Here is a 17,665-nt window from a genome sequence, read left to right as displayed (position 1 = left end):
TTTGCCGACCAAAGGTCCGATACTTTTTGAACAGACCTTGTATTTTTTGTTTTTCCGTCTGGATCGTACACGAATAAATCAGATGATTTTCCGACGCGTGAGCTGGCCACATACCCTATGTACAGTTGTACTGTACATGCGAAAAGCACGGATTCTTTAAATTTAGCCCACATACTCGCAGAGATTGTTAGAAGTGCGATATTCCCCATTTTTATATATATTTTTAAATCCTTTATAATTTTGATTATTTAATTTCTCCTTCCTCTCTTCCTTGGCATGTTGTGAAATTTTTGATAGTTGGATAATAAACCGTTTTATTGTAATTTGCCTTTTTATTATTAAAATTTGGGAAAGGGGATCCTAGATCGGTAAAATAGGCGAATTTCCTCCTACAACTTCGGTTGTTGTTCGGGATGCGGTTAAGGTTTTAACAAAGTTCGAGCGAATACATAATTAGCAGAAAATAGTTGAAATAAAGTGATTAAACAAAAATTATTACAAATATCGTAAATAACAAATGCATATATAGAGATATTTTTGAAGGGGGGAAATGGTCTTCACAATTTGAAATCGATCGAACACACAGTGCTCGAATGCTCGTGTAAACGCGCGCCATCTATCGTAGGATAAATGCCAGAAACATTCGCGGGAGTGTATTAAAAAACTTCCCAAAGCTTCATGGCAAACGTACTACGCCAGAAACCTTCGCGGGAGTATATTAAACAACTTCCCAAAGTTTCACGGCAATCGGATAAACGGTGTGGTAATGCATGAAGGACGAACAGACACACACACACACACACACATATATTCATTTTTATATATATAGATTAGTGCTGAAAACTGCTCGCCCAAGGCTAAATACATCGATAAACATGTCTCGCGTTTCTCGATGCCACCTATCTAGTAAATCCTAAAATATATTACATTGACATCATCTTTTGATTTTTTGTCATCGACATCGTTTCGTATAAACTTACAGCGCCATCTATAAAATGCATAAATACCTCTTTGAGATTTGTTTTGATACAGTTTAGATCGAGATCATGTGGTATTTAGTTCTAGGTGTTTTTATCTTATTTTTTATCCTTGTGAATTTATTATTCGATGTTTATATGAGAAGTAGTACAGATATTTCTTCCTTTCATGTATTGGTTTGTATCAAAGATTTATTAATTATTAAAACAAATCATTTTTTATTAGTTGAATTATGAATTTAAAGTTCTTTGATGTAAATTGACTTAAAGTATTCATTAAACGTTGAAATATGTACTTTGAATCATTAAATATTATCATTATTTTCTTTTTTATTATTTTCTAATTTATTAGAGTAAGTATAAAATGTAAAGACAAATTGAAGATAGAAAATTTCAGCATTAAATTATATTATACATGCACTACATTCTACATTGTAAGTTTCGAAGAATAAACAATGATTGATTAGTTAATGCACCGGTACATTAAGACTATGGATGAAGCTGGCTATGGAGAATCTATAATGGGTGGATCTGTAGAACAAAACCACAATTACACGTGTTACCGGCAAATTTGATTTACGGTTATATCCAATAGTTTGAATGAAGTATGGGGATGAGTAATATATGATTATTTTGATTCGGGGGTCATTGAGAAAGGGGGAGCTGGGAATTTTTCACTGGAAACACTTAACACTTAGAGACTTGTAGTGATTCCTATGCCTATAAACTAATGTTATTTCTACTAACAAAAAATTAGACTTTTTAAAACTACTTTTTATTAATAAAGAAACATTCTACACTTTTCATTTGACAAAAAAATATAAAAGAATAAAATAAAATGTTTAAAGGGGCCTACTCTAGACCCCATACAAGCTGTTGACAACCTTGCCTCGATTCATGTTGCTAATGATAAATTTTTAAGAGTTTAGGTTGGGTTTACGTTTTGATATCTTCCAGCAGTAGACCAATATTTGACAGTTTCTGATTGGCTGGTCTACAGATTTCTTTATTGAAAATATATTTTTATCTTTCTTTTCTGAGATATAGGTTGCAAATTATCTGATTTTATAATGACAAGATCAGATACACAAATACATGCTTCATTAAAACATTTTTGTGATGTTTATGATAATATATGTATATAAAGAATAGTTCGTTAAAATATGAAGAAAAGATCTTTCAGAATGTAAATGTAAAATTTACTTCATTGTGGTATATTTATCATTGCAACCATGGTTCAGAAAAGCAGCTCTGTTATTTGTAATGAGAATATTAGGATAGTATCTTGATATCCGTTCACTAGAAGGAATACATATAAATTTACAAAATAAATTTTTGTACTTAAATTTTACAAAATTGATTCACTATTTTACTTATATTTTGCTCTTGAAAGATAAAATTTTCTTAAATATTTCAAAAAAATAGAAATTCTAAATTTCATTCATGGACATGCCAAACTTTATATTATTTAAATAAGAAGTGATGTTTTAAATTGTTTCTTATTTTTTTTTATTATAATTTATACATAAACTTCAGTAGCTTTATTATGATAGAGAAGGCTCACATAGACAAATATCTGTTTTTAAATTTATAATTATTTGAATAAAGAAAAAATTGATTTTTTTCATTTTTAATTATAAATGAGAAGTATTAAACAATTATTAAATTGTATGATGCAGGTAACAGGTGGATCAAGTGGCATTGGTAAATCATTAGCAATAGAAGCAATATCTAGAGGGGCAAATGTTACTTTAATAGCACGAAATAAGGTAAATTTTAAATTAACCATTAAATAAATTTAATATTATCATAATTTAATTGATTTAAATTTTAATTAATTGCATTATTTATCTTTTTTAATTATTAAGGCTCGATTAGAAGAAGCTAAAGAAGAAGTTGAAAGCTATGCAGTAGATAAACAGAAACAAGTAAGGAAAATATATTGAAAATGTAATATTTAAATGGTATATTTCAAATAAATAAATTTTGTTTTTTCAGAAAGTGAAAATATTTTCTATTGATATAAGTAAGTATTACGAAAATGTTGAAGTTGTTTTTCAAAAGGTAAGTTAGTCAATTATTTTAAATTATAAAATAAATAAATTTATTTTATTTAAATTTGAGTAAATAGTGATATGTTTCTTATCAAATTAATAAAATATTAAAAAAAAAAATTTAATTAATTTTGTTTAATTGATGCTTCTGAAGGATTGATCCTTCAGAAGCATCAATTAACTCTCTATGGCTGGCTTAGTTACAGAAAACATTAAAAAGATAGAATTTATTGTATGGCACTAGTGAGATAACATCAGTTTCTTAATTGTGATATCTTTTCGGTTATTTTGGCCTTTTAATATAACTTTTATGTATTTTTATCTTGTAAGTTTTATTGAAATACCAACTGAAGGGGGACTATCCAAAATGCATTTTGAATGTATTGTATACATATTAGTTTTAATTATTGTTAAACCTCTTTATTTTGTAGATTTAAATATTAGCTGGGCATGTAGCCAATACCACAGCTTCTGCAGATTTAACACAGAATGAGATCTACATCTCATAACATGAGATGTAGTGGTCATAATATAATACCCAAGATTTAAATATATAATAAATTTAAGAAATTTTATGATCATATTCACTTGTATGATAAGCCCTAGCATAAATAATTGATTTTAAGTTATAAGAAATGTTTATCCAGTTTTTTCATTTAATGTGTAGATCAGGGGTGGCCAAAACGTGGCGCATGCGCCAAATATGGCGCATTGGACGATTACAAGTGGCGCTTCAGCTAGTTCTGAGCAAAATTGCCAGATTTGGCTTTTTTGCGATTAAGAATATTATATAGAAAAATACATTTTTTATAGTCTGTCTTGGCAAGTTCATTTGTTGCACAATTCGTTACGGTCTATTTTGCAGATAAAATGAGTATTCTCCACATAGTAAATTACAATGTATGCATGTATTTTGAGTCTTGCGATCTTTATTTCCGATCAGTTTACAGGCGTGTAAATGGCCGAAAACATTTATTGTGATTAAAGTTATTCCAAGCTGATCTCGTTCTCAGTGCCAATAATTGTGGTGCAGAGTAATTTTCACCAAACGAGACTCTGGCAGCAATAGCACCATCATGAAGCAATCACCCTCTCCTACAGGAGATCATTGTTAACTATTGTAAATTGGTGCTTCAATAAACTGTCATAAATTAATTAATTCAACTGCGTGATTAAGTAATTCCCTTTTCTCCCCTAAGCGAAGCAGATTTATTCTTATCTCTATTTATCAACCCCTAACATTGAACGTAAGACTGTATAAAAAGTGTTTGAGTTATATGACGCATCTGAACTCGTCTGTCAAAAAATTGGCGCATGATATGCAAAAGGTTGGCCACCCCTGGTGTAGATAGTCTTAAATAAAAAAGTTAAAGTTGTTTTCTTATTAATTGCTTTCTATTATTTATGTTCAAAAACTTTAATTTTATATACAAACAAAGAATTATGACAAAATAAGTTAAATATATTATTTTTAATCAGGTTAATTATTTTTGAATTTAGCATTCTGGCCTCAGTCTCACCTCAAAGAAAATTCAGTTACCATCAAACATTAACTGATTAGAAAGATTTCCAATCTAGCTTCTAAAAAGTGTTAAGTGTTTGGCTAAATATAATAGTATTATGTCATTATTACTAATTCTTAAATTTTCTGAATAAAATTCTCTTAGTAATTATAAGTTACTTTTTATTAACCTTTTGTTAATAAAATAAAAAGATATTTAGTAAAAATTACATTGCAATGGAATTAAACATCATAAAATATATTATATTATTTTTGCTTGTTCTCATTGCTAAACAGATTGTGAGAAGTGAAAAATTACATAATGATTAATAAGAACTTTTATTTTGTAATTATTTATTATTTATTTTTATAGCATTTTCAAGAAATTTATCAGTAATCATTTACTTAATAAAATTTACTTAATCATTATAACATTATTAATGTAAGTAAACAGCAATGCATGAGAAAATAAATAAATAAGGTTAATAATTAACGACAGTTTGAAGACATAGATTCAAAAGTACAATGCCATATGTTTTTAAGTTTAGATCTCCCTTATGACAGCTAATTTTATACATTACATCAACTCAATGCTATTATCATAGAGTTTATTTTAGTTGAAGATGAATAATTATTCATTAAAACAAGTTAGTCACATTTTTACATGTTATCATATATATGATTTAGTATGCATAACATTTGATCTATAGGTTCATTATGATTCAGCTATTTGATGAATTGTTTTTCACATTGAAACAAATGATAAATAATTTTATAATTAAAAGATTTTATTACAAAACTTTAAAATTTAAACTGTAACATTATAGTTGTTATATTTAGTCTGTTAAATATTAAATAATTAATGATATCAAGTTACAGAGTTTTAAAAAGCCTAAGTTCAAAGTTACCCAAAAAATCATTTAATTAAATTATTCTATAATACAAGTAGCCCTCACTTTATGCCACAGTTTCATTCCTACAAAAGTCGGCGCAAATCAAATCGGCGTAAAATGAACCCATATTTACCGTGAGATATAGGGTTAGCAGTGGCGTGCCGTGACATTTGATTATAGGGAAGCTGTGTTTTTGTAAGAAGCCAACTTCCAGGGGCAATCAGTTAATTCTCTAAATGTATTTTTAATAGATTATTTATCTGACATACTTAATAAATAAACAAGTTCAATATAATTACTTCTGCTATTTGATTCAATAGATTCCCTCCCTATGCCCTCTAAATGCCAATTCTTGCTTTGATAAAAACATATAACATCTATTAATTTAGATAAAATATATCTATTAGCTGTAATCACCTTGTTATAATTTTCAATATTTATTTCATATTATTTACTAATGTTAAATTCTATTCTGCTTTGATTTCCAAATTGCTTCAAATACGAAAGAATCGATGATTTTTCGTGTCTTTTGCCAGCCAAATTGTCAAAGCCATTCTTATTCAAACACACTAATTTCATTTGAAAATAGTAGGCAAGCCAACAAAACAATTTTTGCATTTTTATGCATTTACAGAGCCATTTTATCATGAAAATGTCTAACAAATTTTTTTATTGCACTGTTTATATTTAACTTAGGCATTGGCCTTTCTCTTTTAATAATGCTTTCTTTTTCATTATATGATTTTGAGCCAAAACTTTTTTAAAATAAATTTTCAATATTGCAATTACATTCTGAATCGCTAGCCACGATATAAGGGCTAAAATTAAAAATAAAATTATAAAAACTTGATGAAATAAAATGTGTGGTGGATATACATACCTGATACAAAATATTCTTCATTTGTATGAATATACTTTTAAAGAAAATTGTAATTAAATATAGCTTTGTAAAGAAACGTACATAAAAATAACATAAAATATTGTTTACTCTTTTAATTATAACCACTTAGTCAAACAGCTATCTACAAGTGGATCTTGGTAGGTGTGCAGTGCCTGCATGCATGCCAAATCCCGAGAGAGCCGATACCGGTCAATGTCAAATGCCTCTTTTTCCACATCATTAGTATATCTCAAAGGACGTGACAGGGTTGTTGTAAATTTTAAACGTTTCTCACCATAGCTGTAAAAGTCTAAATTTGTTAAACTTAATAGATTGTCTGTCATTTGTTTTCTAACTAATTCGTTTTAGGACCAGGTGTTGTCCATGGAAATTTCCAAAATTTACAACTTTTTGGTCACTCTCGTTGAACTGGAAAAATTTCTGTCTTTATTACATCTAATATTTCAAAGAAATCAGTCTCCACTGTACTCGGGTACAGATTGGTAAGATTAAGCTTTTGTTTAAATAAAATTTCCGCTTCTTCATCAGGGGTTTGTTTAGGTCCCCAATTCTCTAATCACTTAATTATTTAACTACTTCTTAAGTAGAAATAAGTCGAAACCAGTTACTTTGTACTTGAATATTTGTAGTTTCGGAAAAAAAGTGGAAAGAAATTTTTATGACAAACAGATACATAAATCGTAAATTTAAGGAAAATAAATTCTAGAACTTTTTCTGTACCTCATGCATCTCTCTCATTTATTAAATTTAGTTGCAAATGATGCATTTTTTTTTTTTTTTAACTCTTTCCGCCCTGCGGGCACTAACAGGGCCTCTTTTGCAAGCCCATTATGGGTTTGACCGGGCCCACAATGGGGCTGCTGGGAGGTGAGGGATGGGGCCCAACATATCTGAATGGACCAACCCCCCCGAAAAATTCCTAGGGAATTTTCGACTCGTTCGGATTTGAATCTGGGTCCCCCAGAGCAGTGGGCTGCCATCTTGGCCGCTCGGCCATCCAGCCGCCTGTAAATTATGTTGTCGAAGTAACAGTTAATTTTTTAACATTGTACAAGAATTGTACATGTTTTTTTCTACATCCCCTTAGAGATGGAATATACAAAATCGTAATATCACTGGTTTAACATTGAAATCCGTGAGTAATATAAAATCGGAGAGCGGAATGAATATATCAAATATTTTAATGGATTTTTTTAAACTCCTGTCAACTATACAGAACTATCATAAAAACATACCAGTAAATTCTTATTGGTTGGGTTAAGTTATAAATCTACTCGTGATTCACATAATCAGGCGAGGGTGGCCAAATATCTAGTGGGTAGGCAGCTAACAGCCCAGAACTGGTCCTGGATAGAATTGGATGCGGTATACGTGTAGCATCCACTCGAGGTCTTAGGCTTCCTCCTGAGGTTCCACCAACCTCACCAGCTAAACCGGGTGAGGTTGGTGCTCTGTAAAGCGCATGTGCGAATCTGGCTTTTTGGATGCTGACGATACAGCGCTTCCACTCCGCCACTAATATTCGAATATACAATAGCAATCTTATCTTTTTTTCCACATGTAGTATAAAAATTTGTAATAAGATACATAATGCGGTTATAATAAAATATTGTGCAATTATTTTCATATAACTAAAATTAATATGTGTTTATATTTTAGAAAATACGAGGGAAGCGACGCATCCACCGCTTCCAATGACGGCATGCCACTGAGGGTTAGGCTTTACATAAGTGAAAAATAAGCAACTAATTTTGTTTATTAATACAATATAATACAAAATACATATGTGACAATGCTGAAGGGCATTGTCACATATGTATTTTGTATTATATATATCTTGTATCTTGTATTTTGTATTTTATGTATCTTGTATTTTGTATTATATGTATATGTATCCCCATACTTCGGCACCACGGGACTGAAGGGTCGACATCGCGTCATCGAAGATCGCAATGACAAGTTTCGTCAGGACTGACACCACTGTGTCTTTACGGACAGACACAGAAACCATTATGCTCTCACGTGAATGATCGTGTGTGTGAGTGAACGAATTCGGGATGGAGGGAGAGACAATGCACCGGAAGTGACTTACGCAGAGACGAGTTAATATAACAACCATTTAATTGATAACAGTAGATAATATAGGACATATGATAGATCGAGTGGAATATGATAGATTTAGGTATATGAGAAATGATAGCTATTATGTAGATATTAGAGTGAGGTAACTCAAGACCTGTGTTTTCCGAGAGAGAGAGTTTACAGCAAAAACGTGTGATGATAAATATCTTATTGAGGATCTAGTCTTGATCTCGAACGTTCTTTGTGAAAGAGAGGAAGTTTAGGATGTCAGTACAGATATCCTGTAGATGAAATATCCGTAAGCCTGATGGAACTTTTGCGGAAGCCTGAGTATCCGCAAAGGTGTTAGACAATGGTTTCCGATGATATTTTAGTAGGATATAAGAATGTAAAATAAAATGATATATTCACAGATATCCGAATATTGAGGCATTTAGGACAAGGTATGGGTGACAACTGACTCTTTGGAAGGACAGGCGACGACTGTTTTAGTTTCTTGAGTTTTTTCATTGTTGAACCAATGAAATCGAGATATTAGGTCAAGAGGTGATGAGAAAGCATCGTTGTCATGCCTGAGAACTTAACAGATGTTTTGCTCCCAGGTGCAAAAGTAGACAGTTATGTATCAAGTTTATAGTGACGATGTGACATTAGGAGATAATGATGTAAACATACTGAAAGTCTGGATTTGGATCCTCACACATATAAATTTAATTTTTAAAATGTATTTTATGATAAAATAAAGTGAAATGTTTTTATTAAAAAAAATTTAAAAAAAAACAAATGATATTTCAAGATACTTTTTTCTGAAAAATATATTTTTAATTGTTTTGATTTTTGTTTTCTTTCATTAAGAATTTTGGAATATGGCCGAATGGATGTGATGATGCTCCTTTTTACAATTACACTTCGCTCCCAATCATTGTTTAACTCACAAAGTTCATCCGTCAAACTTTCCATAGTTGAAAAGATATGCTTTAGACTGGCCATTTTCATAACTCTTAGAGTTTCTTCTTCGTTTTCTTCCTTCTCTGACTGTTTACAATCTAATTTGTTGTATAATTTTTCTAAGTCTTTATTCGAGAGTGGCTGATCGTGGGCTTCTGTAAGTTCTGTAATCTTCCAATCCCACATCATGTGCAAGTCTGGTAATGTCTTCAATTAAATTCTCCTGATGTACTACTTCTTCAACATCATGCATGAATGCTGGCAGAAGTTTACCCCAAACTTCATTTAAGCATTTTGCTGAAACTTCATCCCAAGCTGACTTGATGTTTTTTATGCCTTTCAAAATATCGAAAGACCACCAATAGTCTTTAACTGTTTTGTCTGAAGTCTCTAAAGCTTTCATTATTTCCATAAATGTATTACAGAGATAGATACAGCTATGAAGATTGCAATAACCCCCCTGATCCATTGGTTGCAAAAGAGATGTTGTATTGGGAAGTATGTAAACAACCTTGACATCCAATGGTGTTCTTATTTCATCAAGGTTTTTAGGATGTACTGGAGCATTGTCCAAGAGAAGAGGTGCTTTGGATGGTAATTGATTTTCTTCACAAAAGCAAAGCACAGTAGGTCAAAAATAACTTGTGTACCAATCTGTGAAAACATCTTGTGTGACTCGAGCTTTCTTGTTCATTTCTAATAAATTGGCAACATGTCTTTATTTAGACCCTTTAAAGCACATGGTGTCTGTGAATGATACACTAACATTGGTTTAAGTTTCAAAGTTCCTGAAACATTGGCTCCCAACAAATGAGTTAATCTATCTTTCGCAACTTTAAAACCTGGAGTAGAACATTCTTCACGAGAAATAAAAGTTTGTGCTGGTAACTTTTCCAATAAAGCCCAGTCTCATCAACGTTAAAGATTAGGTCTGGAGAATAGTTGCCTTGTTCTACATAACCCTGAAATTCCTTAGGAAAAACAACTGCCACCACAACATCTGCACTCATTGCTTCACTACAACAGTTACTTCAGGATTTAAATCTTGTAAACCAACCCTTGCTTCCCAAAAAATTTTCTTCACCTCCATCTGTCTCCTTAAGATTATCAAAAATTGATTTTGCTTTTTCAGTTATAGCAGCTTGAGTCAAGGGAATGTTTTTTTTTTTTTTGTTTTTTTTCTATCATCCACCCATAATGATAACAATTTTCCATTTTTTCAAAAATTTTACCTCTACCATAACTCACATGTTTTACATTTACTGTCATAGACTGTTGAGCAGAGTGTTTAATTTTATCTGAATGTTTCATAATGGTAGTAACAGTCAATTGATGTAAGTTCAAAGATCTACAGACATTAGGGCGTGTTTGTCCATTTTCCATTTGTCGAATAACTTCCATTTTTGTTTCTAGGGAGATAGATTGCGGTGCCTTCATAACATGTTTAGATAACTCTGGTGCACTTCTTTTATCTGACCCTCCTTTATTCTTGTATACGTGGGTACTTAAACATTTAGTATTTTAATATTTTTATTTATTTTAATATTAATTTAATGTAAATGTATAATATTAAACAGAAAAAATAAATATATTTAATAAAAATCTTTGTTTTAATGAATATACAACATTGTGGCACAGTAAATATGTCAACACTGAAACAAAATCATTCTAGCATAGGGAGAATTGGGGAATTACATGGCAAAATGGTGAATTGCGCAATGGCGTTACTGTGAATCGGTGTAAATTGAGCCGGCATAAACCAAGAGCTATCTGTATTGTAACTCTATGAAAATAAAACATACAATCTTACTTCACCATCTGACGCTTACTGAGAAAACATTTTTTATTGACAAACATTTTCAACCAATTCTCATAGATCATCTTCACGTTTTTGAATCTGGTAATAAATCATTACAAAAATGGAATATTCAGATAATAAAATTTACATTTAAACTTGTAAATTTGAGATTATAAACTAAGATTGAAATTTCTGCTGAGTGCACTGTTTATGTAATAAAATATACATTTTCAACTAGTTTCTGAATAAATACATTATTATACCTAACATTACAGATTAATTTCACCAAATATTTTCTTTTATAACTTTAAACTTTATTCACTAGAGAAAGAAAGAACACTATTGCTAAGAGAATGAAGTAACTGGGATGACATATGTGTTTACATTAGTATACGTAATCTTGTCATTGATTCTTCCATTCTTTAATGTTTTGATGCAGTCTCAAAACTTTTCAGTGAAGGTTACAGCAATATTTTTTTATTGTTTATTTTTATAAACACATTCTGTATTGTGTAGGCTATGATTAAGTTGGTCTGTTATCAGTTCTAGAAATACTCATATATTATACACATATATAATTAAAATAGATTGAGATTTTAATTTTTAATTTAAAATTAAATAAGAATTAAATTTTATGTATTTTATAGGCTGAAGAACAGTTGGGACCCATTGATATTCTTTTCAATTGTGCAGGAACAGCATTTGCTCAAAAATTTGAAGACATATGTATTGAAGATTTTAAAGTAATTTTATAAATTAAATATAATTTTTTATGGTTATATTTATTCAATAAGTAAAATACTTAGAAATGTTTTAAGAATAAAATTTGTCCTTTTTGCAAAATACAGTATATACTGTATCAGTTAATATTTTTTTGATAACGAACAGAATATAATACAATATGTTAAATAGTTAAATGTTAAAATATGCCAAATTTTAAATAGCAGGAAGGAAAACTCAGTGAGTATGGCATTATTAATTGCACCATACTCAGTGAGTTTTCCTTTCTGCTAAAGAACAAAATAAATAAATAAATAATAAATAAATAGAAATAAATAAATACAGTTATAGCTAAATATAGCCATAACTGTATTTATTTATTTCTAATAAATAGTTTAAGAAGCCCTGCTCTACATAATATATACAGTTAATATATACACTAAGGAAAGAATCAACTTGAGAATGTCACATGATGTTGCTTCAGTTAAATCAGTTGGCACATTTCCTAATAATGTCAACACTTTTTGCTTAACGTATCAGGCAATATGTGAATTTTATTTTATTTTCTCTCAGTAGATGCCAGAATGACTTTTCCATTAATTGTGTTAATTTTTTATATCATATATTAACTGTACAGAATCTTGCCTTTAACAACTACTATAGCAAACTTCCTCATATTCAGTACCAGAATGAGACGTTTCCATAACACTGCTTATAATGGCAGTAATATGTTTAACAAATAAGGAAGAACTCAGAAGTAGTTTGCCACAACTAGCAGCAATCAATGCTGATGCTCATTGGTTAATACTCAAGTTGATTTTTTCCATAGACAGACTGTAGAACCTGTTTTAATCATAGTATCAAATAGTCAGGATAATTTCAGTAAACTTTTATTCTTGATAGCGTATGATAGATGTAAATTATATTGGGAGTGTTCAAGCAACAAAAGCTGTGTTACCCTGCATGAAAAAACGCAGAAAAGGAATAATTGTATTTGTATCTTCTATTGCTGGTTTATTTGGCATATATGGCTTTTCAGCTTATTCTGCTTCCAAATTTGCTTTAAAAGGACTGGCCGAATGTCTTCAAATGGAGGTATGCATTATTATTATTNGATGAAGTTTTGTTATGAATAATACACATTTTAATACACATTTAAAGTAATTTTGATATAGAGAGAGAAAATTGATATCTAATCAGATTGATAAAAATTTGAATTTGTTAACACATATTCATTCAAATATAGAACAATTGTAAACATTTCAGAGAATTGATAACTTGATGATGGCCTGCTGATCAGGTTGAAAATGTTGGTATAAAACAGTATAAGTAGGTTCTCAGCAATATAAGATGTATGTGTTATAATATTTAATGATTCTGAGTATATGTTGAAGTACTAACCAATAGTCATTCAAACTAGGAAATATAAAAGATAAAGATATAAAGATAAAAACCAATTTCAGAAAATTTTTGAAAAACTTAAAGGGCAGTGCTATTGTAAGAATGTAATAAAAGAATTAATACAGGATTAACTAATAATTAAGAAGTTGTGGTGACTTGCACATCTGATCCTTAGTTTGTTCTAAATATGCTCTTCCTAAATATTGATTCAAACAACTGTACAAGGCACAGATGTTTATCTGTGCCTTGTAGAGTTGTTTGAGTTTGAATCAATAGTAAGGGAGTGAGAGTGATGAGCTAAAGGATCAAGTTAGTGAGTTCAAACTGAGAACAAGTATGTAACCTTGCTAGTTAATTAAGTTTTTTGTATATTGAGTATATTGTTTGACTCCTTGACTCAATTGATGCATTTCTCCTTCTAAAATTGTTAACTTAAACACCACAAAATGTTTCAAAAACATGCTTAACTAATGCTGTTAAAAATAGGACTGCTGAAGTTGCAAAAAAAAAACTGTGTATATATATGTGATTATCTTATACAGGAAATTTTATAGTAGGCTGATTTTTTTTAAGGTGTCAAGATTCAAGATAGATAGGTGGACAACATATAGCTTTTTCAATGTTTTTCTTGTAGAAGTTGATTGGTATCACAAAAAAAGTGGTCAATTTTATTATTACAATTAATTTCTTGCTCTCTTATTATTAATTAAATTTTTAATATTACTGTATTATATTTAAAGATCTTATCACATATTGAACTATTTTAGCATTTATTATATTAATCTATGATTATAAAGTGATGTACCTTCTTTTGACCATTCTAAACTGCATTTTGGGTAAAAATTTATGGCTCTCTTCAGTTAAAATTTTCGGTCTAAAGCTTTTTAAAAAAAATGTATAACAAGACTCATACTACATGACACCCACATGTTTAAAATTTAATTAAACAACATAACATAACCAAAGTTAAACATATAATGCAAATAGATAATTAGCTGTCAATTGCTATCATACCTTTAACATTTCTGTTCAATACTTCACTACTTACATACATGTTTCATTTTTTGTGTGTATAATTGATACATCACATAATAATATAACATTGACATTTCTTTACATAGTTAGTGAATATTTATTCACAAGCTCATTGATTTCATAATTAAAATACTGTAATACAAAATAAAATCTTTCTATACATATATCTTTTTTGTTCTTTACTTTTTCCGTGTGTGGATTATTTTACATATATCAATAAACTTTAGGGTATTTTTTTCCTCCCTAAAAACTAATAGAATTATTATTTAGATATGTAAAATTATATTTAATAAGTATTTTTAAAACAAATTTACCTCATTTATTATCTAATGATTCTACTTTATTGCAGTATATTTCTAACCATGCATGATCTTTTAATTTTAGGAACAAAAACTATTACTATTGATATAGGTTAAGATTCCATCAATAGTAATAGTAATGTGAATGAAGTGTTGAACAGAAATGTTAAATGTATGGTGACTGTCAACAGCTAATTGTTTATTTGAATTATATATTTAACTTTGGTTATGTTATGTTGTATAATTATATTTTAAACTTGTGGATGAGTATTGTTGTATGAGTCTATTTATACAGCTCTTTTTTAAAAAACTTTTAGGCCAAAATATTCTAACTGTAGAGGGCTGTAAATTTTTAGCCAAAATGCATTTTAGAATGATCTAGAGGATGTATATAATTTTATAATTGTAGATTGAACTAATTTAGCATATATTATATTAATGTGTGATAAGTTCTTTAAATATAATATAATAGTATTAAAAAAAAATTTAATTAACTATATTTAATTTTCAGTCAATATACATGGATTAGTGATATAAATTCTGCAAATACTACAGAGTTTATTACTTTCCTGATTTAAAAAAATTAAATGAAAGATTATTTAGTTTAACATACATTTATCTCTTAGCATTTTAATTTTTCCTAGATAATTTTATATAATTAAATAACTAAATTATTTAATATAATACCATAAAAATGCAATAATTTTTAAGAAAAAATATATAGTAAAGATTATTGTACGACATGAACCTGTATCACTAAGGGCTCTTATCTTTCCTATCATTGACACTTCAACATTAATATATGGGCTATGAACTTTAAACATCAAAGCTAACACTTCTAAAGCATTGCTCTTTTGTTTTTGTTTCTTGCTGTCTTTAATCTCTTTTGAGCTTCCTCTTTCAGCATTGTATTCATTGGCCTGTGCAATATTTTCATTTGGACATGTCTTGGCTAAATGTCCTAACTGTTGACATTTGTAACATTGGGTCATTTGTAAAGGCATTTGAGCATTCCACTTGGGATCTCTTCTTATCGATTTCTCGTCTGTACGTTTAATAGCATCAACTGCAATAGCTGGATCCTTCACTCGAGCATTTGTATTATTTGTGAACTTATGAGGTTGTTGAAATTGAGTTTTCATGTGCATCCTGACCTCAGTTTCTTGCTCATCTATTTTGCATGCTATACACTGTAGTTCTGCAATACTGTGCACATCATGAGTAGCAATAGTAACAGTGTGTTGTTTATTTTTTATTCCATCCATCAAATAATCAATTTTGTCAGCTTCAGTAACATTTACAGGACAGTATGCAACAAACATAGTTTAGCATAGAAATAATCTGTGAGACTCTCATATTGTCTTTGTTCTTTCTTTCACTCTGTCACACCACATTCTCAATGCTTTTTACCAAATTTGCTTTTTAAGCTTGTCTTCCATTCAGTTCAATTGTTAAGCTGGTAACCAATTGCTTTATGCCAGTTTTTTTCTGCTCCTCTCAGTTTGCTGATGGCTAGTGGGAGAACTTGGGTCTCAGCTAGTTTCTGTTTATTTTGAGTCAATTCAATATAATTCAACCATTCGTCAGCAGTCCTGTAGTAGTACCACTAAATTCTGGAAGAAAACTTGTCAAATCAGGTATAATTTGGACTTCAATAACTGTTTCCTTTGAGTTTCACACTGCCTGTTGTTGGTTATCTGTTAATAATAATACTTTTTCCGTTAGCGTTTGCATCACACTCATAGGGCATAGGACTTGGATTTACAGCTTGATCTTCAGAAGGAGATTCATTAACGACTTGTTCCTCTTTTGCCTGGCTAGTTTCATTAACACTCTCCCTTTCACTTAACATTGTGCTAGTTAATCATTCTATTAGTTTGGATTTTTTACCAACTCATGATAATTGCCCTTTCTCCAATTCCTCTTTCAAATATTCAATGGTCCTTCCTTCTAAATCATGTTTAAGTTCTTCAACTGTATACATATTAGCTTCTAACTGAATCACGATTGTCAACTTAAATTCTTTAGTTTTTCTAGTATCAGCACTAGGCCAGATGGCTGACCGGTCAAGGTGGCAGCCTACTGCTCTGGGGGACCCGGACTCAAATCCAAATGGGTCGAAAAATCCCCAGGAATTTTTCGGGGGTAGTTTGTTCGGATATGTCGGGCCCCGTCCCTCACCACCTGGCAACCCCATTGTGGGCCTGGCCGAACCCATAATGGGCTTGCAAAAAGAGGCCTTCTTAGTGCCCACAGGGCAGAAAGAGTTAAAAAAAAAAAAGTATCAGCACTAAATCTTTAAGCTATTGCTTCTTAGAGTTAGATATTAAGCTTTACTATAATTTTGATTCAGTTACGATCAAAATTTTACACTTTTAACTTTAATCTTAAACTTCAAGACTTCATATTTTCATCCATGCACCTTATTCGTTTTGGCTTGTTTCTTGTAGATGTGGTTGATAGCGGCACATCAGCTAATCCTGTCAACTGCACCAATTATTGTATGACTCGTACTTATGGAGTGTACTATTATTTCAAATAAGATAAAGGCAATGGTAAAAAGTCACTGAACAAAATTAAATTATAACAATTAATTACAACAATTAGGCATCCATCTTTCTTCTTCATCTTGAAAACAACTAGTACCCTCTGCTTTTTTTCTTTCTCTTCCCTCCTTGCAGGATTTTTCTCTAAAAACTTAGTTTCAAACAAAAGTTGTTTTTATGAGGGATTGTCTTTTAGAGTACTGGTTCTTAACCTTTTTATACTCGTGGGCCACCAAATATTTTATAATTTTTTTGTGACTCCCATTTTTTTAAATAATAATTTATATTTGTTAAATTGTCTATAATAAATTGATATTTTTATTATTGCTTTATTTTTAAAATTCCAAGCATTAATAGTTTCTTAGAATTACTTTGGAATAAAAGAAGTAAATACTGCAGTGTAAGTAGCATATTTGCATTTATTTCTTCTGTACTAACAAAGTTGTAAGTAGGAAGAAATAAGAAATAAATAAAAAAAACTAAATACGAAAACTTTATCTTTCTTATTTC

General features: G+C 30.0%; 1 protein-coding gene across 1 annotated transcript in view; it reads left to right on the top strand.

The window, feature by feature from the left end:
• Positions 1–989: 989 nt before the first annotated feature.
• The window catches only part of LOC111626647 (3-ketodihydrosphingosine reductase-like), a 51,318-nt gene continuing 34,642 nt past the window's right edge, over positions 990–17,665 (top strand). Inside the window, exons 1-6 of the mRNA XM_023370099.1 lie at positions 990–1,154; positions 2,657–2,746; positions 2,846–2,905; positions 2,976–3,041; positions 11,802–11,897; positions 12,778–12,969. Of these exons, the coding sequence (XP_023225867.1) occupies positions 1,047–1,154; positions 2,657–2,746; positions 2,846–2,905; positions 2,976–3,041; positions 11,802–11,897; positions 12,778–12,969 (612 nt within the window). The 5' untranslated portion in view covers positions 990–1,046. The remainder of the gene's footprint in view (positions 1,155–2,656; positions 2,747–2,845; positions 2,906–2,975; positions 3,042–11,801; positions 11,898–12,777; positions 12,970–17,665) is intronic.

This window comes from Centruroides sculpturatus, unplaced genomic scaffold, assembly GCF_000671375.1.
Source record: "Centruroides sculpturatus isolate CEXI.00-Female unplaced genomic scaffold, Cexi_2.0 scaffold342, whole genome shotgun sequence".
In the NCBI taxonomy this organism is placed as follows: Eukaryota; Metazoa; Arthropoda; class Arachnida; order Scorpiones; family Buthidae; genus Centruroides; species Centruroides sculpturatus.
Note: the sequence above shows the minus strand (reverse complement) of the source record. Positions and strands in the feature narration are given on the sequence as shown.